General features: G+C 44.9%; 1 protein-coding gene across 1 annotated transcript in view; it reads left to right on the plus strand.

Annotated features, from left to right (window-relative positions):
- Nucleotides 1-10,184, plus strand: part of COL4A4 (collagen type IV alpha 4 chain) — a 97,274-nt gene that overhangs the window by 79,934 nt on the left and 7,156 nt on the right. The window contains exons 40-43 of the mRNA XM_006906781.2: nucleotides 417-572; nucleotides 2,513-2,620; nucleotides 3,683-3,691; nucleotides 6,250-6,375. Of these exons, the coding sequence (XP_006906843.1) occupies nucleotides 417-572; nucleotides 2,513-2,620; nucleotides 3,683-3,691; nucleotides 6,250-6,375 (399 nt within the window). The remainder of the gene's footprint in view (nucleotides 1-416; nucleotides 573-2,512; nucleotides 2,621-3,682; nucleotides 3,692-6,249; nucleotides 6,376-10,184) is intronic.

A 10,184-nucleotide genomic window follows, 5' to 3' on the forward strand; every position in this document is an offset into this window, starting at 1 on the left:
CATCTATCTATCTATCTATCTATCTATCTATCTATCTATCTATCTATCTATCTATCTATCTATCGCCTATCTACCTACCTACCTAGCTATCTTTTATCTATCACATTAAGGCAGTGGGATGGCAATGCAAACAAAAATCATAAATAGACACTTCTAAAAGGAATGTGTGAAGGAAGGTTTTGCTCAGGTTCATTTTGTCTAATAGTTACTAACAAGATCCCGCCATTTCTTACCTTGGGCTCCATGAGACCTACTCTCCATTTCACGTCTGATACTACTGATTTTCTTATTCTTCTAATTCTTCCCATCCCTTGCTTGCAAACCATTAAATCACTTTCCTTAAGAAGCTATCAAGCAGCCAGCACACACATCTGCCTTTGACTGAAAGCATCTTTTTGCCTCTTCACTGTGTCCAGGAGAACCTGGGCCTCCAGGGCCCCCTGGGAGTATTGACCTTCTGCAAGGGGAACCAGGTGACTATGGTCTGCCAGGGCCTCCAGGTCCCCCGGGCCCACCAGGCCCTCCAGGACAAAAAGGCCTCCCAGGATGTGATGGGAAAGATGGCCAGAAAGGTATGAATGGAAGTTGTTTCTCAAGTAGTACGTGCCCTAAGGGTCTGATTCGTATTTCCTGTGGAAGCAGTGACTGTATTTCCCGATATCTTGACTTTCCAAAGAATCTTAAAGTTTGAGTGACAGTTGGACAAGTAAGAAGAAGAAACCCAAGTTCCTCTTCAGCCTCTAATAACACGTTTGATAATCTTCTAGATCAGAACCGGACAATAGAAATATGGTACAAGCTACATGTGTAATTATGAGATGTTTAAAAAGTAAAAAGTGAAATTAACTGACAGACTTTATTTCATTTAACAATATATTCGAATATTGTTTTAAACATATAATCAGTGTAAATTATCAATGAGACAATCGGGGCTGGTTGTACAAACCTAGTTTTTCTCCTATGTAAGATACTCCTCTGTCCCGCCTTTGGAGTCCAAAGTGTATTTTACACTTTCAGCCCTGTTTTGACTTGCTAGTTTCAAGTGCTCGACCACACGTGATTAGTGACTTCTGTATTGGACAGTTCAGTTTTAGACAGTTGATTTTGCTCTTTTAGATTCACAAAAGAATCCCTATGACGGAATTTCACCATTATCTAAAATCTTTATTTGTATTAGTTTTGACCTAACTGCTAACGTTAGTTTTTGGTCACCAGGATTTCTGAGAATTATGATTCACAGAACGTTTTCGTCAAAAAGGGATCAATCACGATTACCCATTTTAACTCTCTTATGTGAAAAATAAGGAGGCTGGATACCAGAGAAGCAAATGTTGAAGCTTGCAGAAGCCCAGTAACTAGTACCCTGCCCAACTTCTGAACCAAAGATGAGATAAGGCGAAAGATCTGGGCAGAGGTGAGATCAAAATCACCGTGAGGCTGCCATGACTCCAGTACAAATGGCTTCTCTGGAATTGTGCAGTGCACAACCTGTACAACAATACACAACCACCTTCTCCATCCTTATTAGCAATAAAACAAATTTTAGAGAATGTGGCTTATAGCTGCAGGTATGTGGCCTTCCAATCGTAGAACCCCAGAATTGGACAGACATTCACTCTAGTCACCAAGAGGAAGGAGATAAGACGCTGCACCTCGCTAGTTGCTACTCTAGAGAATGAACCCCCCAGCTGGAAATAAATTCCAGGACTGGGCAAGCAGCATGCATATAAATAACGGCGACCTACAAAAAGATGTACGGAGAGTTAGAATATTGGTAGAAGAACTAATCGAGCTTAACTTTCATTCTAGGGAGCCTCACTGAGAGAAGGATGAGGGGTTTTCCTCGGTTTACCTTTTCAGATTCGCAGAGTGGGGAATGTTTTATCGATTCCACAGACATGTATTAAGGACCTGCAGGTGTACAGTCCCCGCTCTTATTCAGAGTTGCGTTTCATGAGGAAGACAGACCTTCGCACTGAAAGCTCCCTCCATATCGACTTGAGAGAAGCGCCCTGAGTGAACGACACGCTTCAGGGAGAGCTGCTCAGAAAGCGGCTGGGCTTGGGCTGGGCTTCTAGGAAAGGCTTCCCGGAGGATGTGAGGCAGGATGAGGAGAGAAGGGACAGCACGTGCCAGGCACCGGGTGCCCGGTGTGGCGGAACCCAGAGGACACTCAGGCCTGGGAGGCACGTTGTCTCCAGACAGACGCATCTTTCCTCATTTTCCCTTCAGTTCCGGTCCTTTGACTGTCTCCAAAGTTCAGAATGACAAGGATTTTCATTCTCATTTAGTTTTGTCTCGGTCATGGAACCATTTCTCTTAGTCCTCTTGATTGTCGCGTTTCTTTCAGGCAGCTCTTCTCAGCTTTACAGACAAAAGGTGAGAGGCTGCCCTTGACCCTGAGGCCAGGTTTGCCCGCATGTTGTTAGAGCGACCCCTGAACTCAGTCCATGGAACTGCCGGTGCCCTTACATCGGTCCATTCTAGTGCCCTCGTTTTTATATGTTCCTAGGACCAGTGGGACTCCCGGGGCCACAGGGGCCACATGGACTTCCTGGGTCACCTGGAGAGAAGGGTTTACCTGGCCCTCCAGGCAGACAAGGGCCCTCTGGTCCTCCAGGTAAGCTTCTAACGCCTAACCACCTCCACCCAGCAGCCCACACACGGCACTTTGTTTAAACATTTACTCACGGTCATCTTTCAGAGAGTAATTATTCTGAACTTACCAGAAAACGCTTATGAGTTCAGCCCTCTCTGATATAAAGATGATATTTACTTCAGCCTGCACTACAAAGTCTCGTGTTCGTTAAACTAATATTCATTATCCGAATGAGTACATTTAAAAATTAGGAGTTGATTTTCTATATGCTGTTTCTAAGATAATTAAGTCTGTGTTTCCTTACACAAGAGACAAAGACTGATTTGATTATTGTTATGTGAGGATGGTATATTCAGTTCCTATCCCTGAATTCCCGATGATTTTCCTAGATGTTTTATTTACCATTTTCTATAAAGTGTATTAATCCCTATGAAGTTGAAAGGCTATTTAAGACAACATGTTTTCATCACAGTGTCAAAATAAGCCAAGGAAGAGTTGAAAGAGCAGACAGATGTGTGTATTTGAGATCGGCAGAAGTAATATCTTTCAAGATCCTAAATCAATATTATGATAACGTGGTATCAATTCAGAGTATTTTGCCGTCTCCTAAATTATCACTCTAGTTCCAAAGAATAAATAATCTGCATTGCTTGATGGTGGGTCATAGTCCAACGTGACAAAGAGCCTATGCTTTGATTCATATCATATTTCCTTTCTTCGCATAACCTATAAAACCTGGCAAATTAAAATGGGATTTCCAGAAGTCTTTAAATGGACAGAATTCCTATAGACATGAAACGAAGGCATATTCGTCATAAGAAGTCAACAGAATTTGATATTGTGCAAGAGGGTTTCATTTCAGGTTTTTCTAGATATGAAAACTTCATTGCTAAATCAAAGCTGTTCTTGTCAGTAACACTCTGTGAACTTTTTATGTAACTAAGACGCTGTCACGCTGTTTATCATTGATGCCGCCCTCAAGTTATTATTTATGTTCTCAAACTATTTCACTTTTGTCCTCATTCACAATTTAAAATCTCTTCCCACATATGACAATCACTGTGTGGCTTGGGATCTCTCCAGGTTCCAGAGGTAAGCATTGCTATGAAATTAATAATTTCTTCTAAACTTGGTCTCCAGTCATTTCTGTATTTGCCTTTTTCACTGTATTAGTGAGTTAAACTTTGTAACATTTTTATACGTGGGGTGCTGTAATTATATTAGCTTGAATGCCTTTGCTTCCTTGTCACAGATATAGTAACCCCATATTAGTGTCCTATGAGCCTCATTACAGGCTGTCAAGGCATAGACACTCAGCTTATATGATTTCAGTTCGGGCGCAGAGTATGGGTCCTTTCTCTGTCAAATGCTACAGTACGTACTAGTTGAGTCTCTTTTATAAATTCTACAGTATGAAAACATAGAACATCCCTAAAATAAGCAACAACGTGAAAAGATGGGTCCTTACCACCCATTAAGGGACTATGACAAGCCTTCCCCATCACACCCAAAGTCCATTTTCGAGGAGCAAATTTCTTTGTGTATTAAAATGAAAATGTCATTATTCTTTTCAACTGAATGCTTGCTTAATCCCCCACAAAGCAAGAGCAACATATTATTTTGTGTCTGCCATTTTCAAAGAGAATAAAAAGAGTTGCTCAAAAGAAGAAAAGCAGAGCCGTGAAGGCTCACATTTGTTTTCCCCAGGCGTCTGTTATTAACCCTAATGAAAGCTGCCCTGGATACAAACGCCCTGTATTATTTTTAGGACCATAAGAAGAGATGCCTCAGCCCCTTTCTTTCAGCTTCTGTTTCTTTCAGATTTATTAAAAGTAAAGAAAAGTAAAATCATAGTTCTAAAAACATTTATAACATTGCTTTAAATATTTATATTTAAAATTACAGTTGGATATTTAATGAGTTTTTACTTCAATTCTTGTAGTGTCTCTCTGTTACTGTATTTATAAACTCATTTGAAGATAATATCAAAATCCTAAATCTGAAGTACCAGCCAAAGGGCCCCCCCGCTGCCACCCCAGTTCCCTTACTGGCTCCTCCCACTCCACCACGGAATCATCACCGTCATTCACCAGATCATTCAGGGAAAGTAGGGAATAGTCACATGCATCTCTCCCAAGTCACCCAGAGTAGAAAAACCAGGTCTTACATTATTAAACTGTACGTACTGTAAAAATATACCCACCTCCGCATCGCTTGTGGCTTCATACGATATTTTATAAGAGACTAAATTCCAAACTCCTTTTAGTATTCAAGTCCGTTCTGCATCGGTGCATTTACTGGTGTGTAGACTATTAACTTTATGGTTGTGGCAGCATGTTTCAGGATTTTCTTGCTGCTTTATCATTGATGTTCTTAAAATTATTTTGCACTTTTGTATGGATTTTAAGAAAACCATAACTAATAAATGGTGTGTCTTAAAATACATGGCGTTTCTTAGCATTCATCACACAGATGATAGGAGTTGTCAAGGCAGTAAGCTGTTAACATTGGCAGTTAAGAACACAGGTCTGGAGCCAGAATATCCTGGATTCTAATCTAGACTCTGCCATGGGTTACCTTAGATATGTCACTTATTTACCTGAGCCTGAGTTTTCTTTCCTGTGATAGCAGCACATACAGACAGTCTGTTTGGGAACATTTGACCATAAGCACTGAACACAGGGCCTGATCACCTAGCACACTCAATACGTGTTAGCTGTTATTATTGCCTCGTACTATTATTTCTTTTTCCTTGTTGTATGTTCACAGGGTGACTGAATGAGCTTTAGAGAAAAAAAAAAGTCTTAAAGATATGAATGTAACCAAGAAGGAAAAAGAAATCCAAACCTTTAGAGCAAAGTGAGGTCCCAGATTGGCAGCATTAGCCTCACTGGGATCATAGTAGGTGTACAAAAGCCAGACCCACCCTAGACCTGCTGGCTCAGTGCTGTGGACTCTAACAGCCTGGCCAGGTGATACTGACATGCCACAGTCAGAACGACAGCTTTACACCGGTGCTTCTCAGCACCGATGTTGGAATCATCTGGAAAAAAATTACTGATGCCTGGGTCCCACCCCCAGAAATCCCCATTTAATAAGTCTCCACGGGCCCCAGCACCTGCGCTGGATCATTCCAACGGGCACTCGAGGTTAAAAGCCAGGCTTAGTGGCCCTAGCAATCCTGAGGTTCTGTGTCTTTGAGTAACAGACACTATGGATCCCACTCCCTCACGCGGCAATGTGATGAATTAGAGTGACATTAAGTTGGGGGTTAGGAATTTACCAGTACCTCTCTCTGGATGCCTCCCGTGCTGGCTTCCCAGCACACAGCGGCCCCAAAATAGAAAATCCTGTGAAGATCACCAAATTATTGCTGACTCGACCACCCCACAGTGCTGTATACTCCTTCTGCTTCCTTTGAGATCCCATTCACTCGCTCGATCGTTCAGTCATGCGTTCAACAAAATGCTTTCAGAAAGTTTTTCACGTACCCCGAAGTGAACAAAGCCCGCTTCATGGGGCTCTTACAGGAGGTGGTTCAGCACCTCGGTAATGTTTAAGCGTAGTGTCCGAAGCCTAACTTGAGAACACAGAAGGAGCCTGTTCATAGGCGGTTGCATCCATCACACAAACGGTAATTCCAATTTCAGGCGAACAGGGGCCACCTGCAGATTTGGAGGCCTGCCCCCGAATCCCGGGACTTCCTGGAGTCCCGGGCCCACGAGGACCCGAAGGAGAACCAGGGCTCCCTGGAATGAGAGGCCCCCCAGGACCAGGTATGAGCCGCACACTGATTGTTTATTATCTGTGTTTTATGTTGCGAAAATGAAAATTTTGGTGTTCTACATAGGTTTTTTTTGGTTTTTTTTGTTTTGTTTTGTTTTTTTTGTTTTTGTTTATTATGTTGCTAAATGGTGTTCTACGTAGGTTTTTTTGTTTTGTTTTTTTTTGTTTTTGTTTTGCCTAAACAACTAGTGAGGATGAAGTCATGAGGATTTCCTTCCCCTTACACATTTTTTCTACCTTTATCCAAAGGTTTAATCTGCATTAATTAGACATATGTTCCTTCCATTTTTAGGTTGAAATCCTACGTACATCTTTTATACTTGGGCAGCTTTTGGACGTGAGGTTTTGAAATCCCTTAGCACAACAGAGTAGATGCTCTATTAACAGTTATTCATAGCTGTTGACTTGATTTTGAATGAAAAACAATTGAACTGGCGCTCACGGAGCAGAAACAGCCTACCAGAAGGGAGGAGGTGTGTCGCCTGGGGGAGGCCGGGGGAGGACGAAGAGGGAGGGTCACTCTAAATTACAGCAATGACTACGTTGTTCCTTTAATTGATCGGAGCATTGCTCAGTTGTCAGAGTACGCATCTTTATTTAAGCATGTCAATCAAAGCATTTCTTTAAAAGTCCTCCAAACGGTTTATCTTCTCGTCTCATATCGGTAATTTACAAAGAAATTAGGGAGTCGGGGGCTGGTCACCTAGAGGTCACTGATCTCTTCAGACCCTTTGGCAGTGCTCGTGATTCTGGAAAACCCGGGTGCAAATTATCCTAAGAGGCACGAGGCCGTTCCCGTTCCCTTTTCTCCCACCGCCCAGCTGCGATTTTAGCTTTTTTTGATTTAGGGCCAAAGCCATTGGAAGCAGAACTGAATTTTGCGTCGTTTTTCTCGTGTTTCACCGAACCCACGTGGTGAAGGGCCCCAGGGATGTCCCCTCGGCTGGAGTCTGAGGCGCTTTCCAGGGTGTCCAGAGCAGCTCTCCGGAGCCTTCCTCCCGTTAGCGTGGGGGGCGTTGTTTGCGTTTGCAGCTCTGCATCTGTGTCCGTGCGCTAAGCTCAGCGGTGCCCACTGGAGCAACTTCCTTTTCAGCACTGAACCCCAGTGCTGAGGCGGCCGCTCTGCTCCTCTTTGGCACCGGTTGCATGGATGAAGTCTCAGGCAGGCGGTATAACTCATCGCTCAACCTGATTTTCAAACCAGGCTGCCTTGTGGTGTATACATTTGCAACCTTGAGGGTTGCGTCCTCCGACCTTTAAAAAGATAACTTCCGCAAGCAGATGTGGTGTATGATGAGGTTCTGCGAATCCATTTTAGTCACTACTTCCAGGTCCCCTCTACTCTTTATAAAGTATGGAACTGTCGTGGGCAATAGATATATGAATCAAATGTGTTCCTTGCGCCCCCCCGAGTCTCTCAACCTCATGGCAGAAACAAATGGCAAGAACACAAGGAACTGTAAATAACGGGGGATTGTAATTTGTGTTTTAAAGGCGTTTCGGGCCAAAGCCGTTAGGAGAACGGGACAGGGAGAGATGGGTTCCCGTTGGAGGGTGGCAGGTCGGCCAAGCCCCCAGCGAGAGCTGGTATTTGAACAGAGCCTAAAGGAAAGAGGGGACCAAGAGCAGCAGAATTGTCCCACGCGGAGGCGGCAGGAGCCCAGAAGAGGCAGGCTGGCCTCATAACCTGGTAACTTTAAGAGTCAGCTATATCCTTGCTACTCAAAGTGTGGTCACACCCCAGACCTACAGAATTAGTACCTGCATTTTAACAAGATCCCCAGAATATTGTATAGACATTCGAGTTTGAGGAACTCTAACTCTATTATAGGAATGCTGTCCTTAAAAGAGTCAGCTTGACACCTTTGCTGATGACTCAGGTCTTGCTATATGTTCAAGGAGGGGCTTTAAAAAGTGTTGATGCCTGGGCCTCCTTCCAGACCACTAGAATGCAGAGGGAAGCAGACCCTGAGTATCAGTGTTTTGATAAAGCTCCCCAGATGACTGTAGCAGGCAGTCAGGGTCGAGACTCACAGCTTCACCCGACATCAGCTTTCATTCACCTGTTGCGGTGGCTTTGGAAAATAACCAAAGAAAGTAAACGAGAAGAAAAAAAGCATATGGGCAAATTCTTTACACTCTAACTTAATAGCGAATCTTGTATGTGCCCAAGATAACTCTTTATAGATAGCGAGCTTGTGAAAGAGGGCCAACAGTCTCTGTGGCCCCAGGTGCGATCACCTGTCATCTCTAATTCCTCCTGATGAGCTGCAGGTGGTCAAAGAAGGGCCTTCTCTGGCTTCCTCTTATTGATGGCACTGAGCTTGCTTGCTGGCAGTGGGCATACCCCAAGGCCACAGTTATGCCACAGAATATGATTATGTTTTTAAAAAGAGTGCACAGTCCTTCCTGTGAAGCATCAGCCACTCCCCCCCGCTATGCCTCACCGCATGGCTGCTCCATGGCCCAGCTTCCCTGAAGCGATTTGCCCTCTGTGCACCGACCCCCGAGCCAATCCTTCCACCTGGGTTCCCTCCTCTCTGGCTCTTGTTATAAAAGACTCCTCTTTGCTGGCTGTTATAAAAGACTCCTCTCTTCCTGTCTGACTCTGCTGGCCACCCTGGATGCTTTGGCCATATTATCCAGTTACTAACAAGTGACAAGTCTATTCTGAGGGTCTACAGTGGCCCAGCCCCGACTGACCTGGGTCACCTGCAGGTGTGAGGGGCTGTCTGTACCTCTCCCAGGGTTAGCTGTGAAGCTTCAGCTGCCACTACTAGGAAGTGCCACCACCACTTAAAGGGTCATTATTGGTTTCCTCCTGTTTTCCCTTCGAAACCTTTTTTTCAATGCTAAGCTGATGAAACCAAGCACATAACCAAATGCTGCAGCTGAGATCCACATAGGAGAAAAAAACGAACTTCTGGCTCTTTCCCGCACCAGTAAGTGTGGGGAACGACCACGCTGAGTGTAACTTGTGTCTGTTAAGAGACCTCCAGCACAAAAGGCACAATGCTTCCCTCCTCGCACGGCCCTTTGATGAGTACAAAGGCGGTTTCCATTTTGGTTCGAACTGTCACTGCCTAATGGATGCACCCACATCCTGTTGGGGTGTATCTGATTCAAGGCGACGTGTGACTCTCTCAGGGGTGGGGGGCAATCCATCCAACATTAGAGGGCTCTTAGATGTAGTTTCATCCTTTAAAAGAAGTTCCAGGTGGAGAACAAGTCCACTTCGTGGAAAGTTGTGGGCACAGACTCAGGGTAGCAAAGGCTTTCCTTCCTGTCTTCAGAAATATCCTCCCGACAGTTTCTCTGTCTTCCGTAAAGGGAGCAAAGCCTACATGGTAACATCTGGTGAGTGAGCTCTTCGCCCAGCTGGACAGCCATCGGGCCCCCGCCAGGTGCTCCGTGGGGAATGCCCGCTGCTCTTTCGGTGACAGACCCGTTCGCAGGCTTTTCCAGAAGTGCCCAGTAGAATCGTCTTGTCGGGTGGAGGAGAGAGTACAGAAGGCTCCAAGCTCAGCGTCGGGGCCCTGTGTTCCTTCCCGAATAACAGACATGCTCCTCGAAGCTGGTGGGAGACGGGGCACCTTGCATGCGGCAGTGCCATCGGGAACGGGAAGTTCTGCCCAGTTACCAGAAGGGAGAGCTGGGGAGGGCAGGCCTCGTTTCTCACTCACCGAGGGACGACCACGCAGGCACAGAACCCAGTCCAGGCACTGCATGACATTCCAAGAGACTCTGCTTGTCATTCAGGGGTGAGAAAGTCTGATGACAGCACCCTGAAGGGCAGGAA

This window comes from Pteropus alecto, unplaced genomic scaffold, assembly GCF_000325575.1.
Source record: "Pteropus alecto unplaced genomic scaffold, ASM32557v1 scaffold110, whole genome shotgun sequence".
NCBI lineage: Eukaryota > Metazoa > Chordata > Mammalia > Chiroptera > Pteropodidae > Pteropus > Pteropus alecto.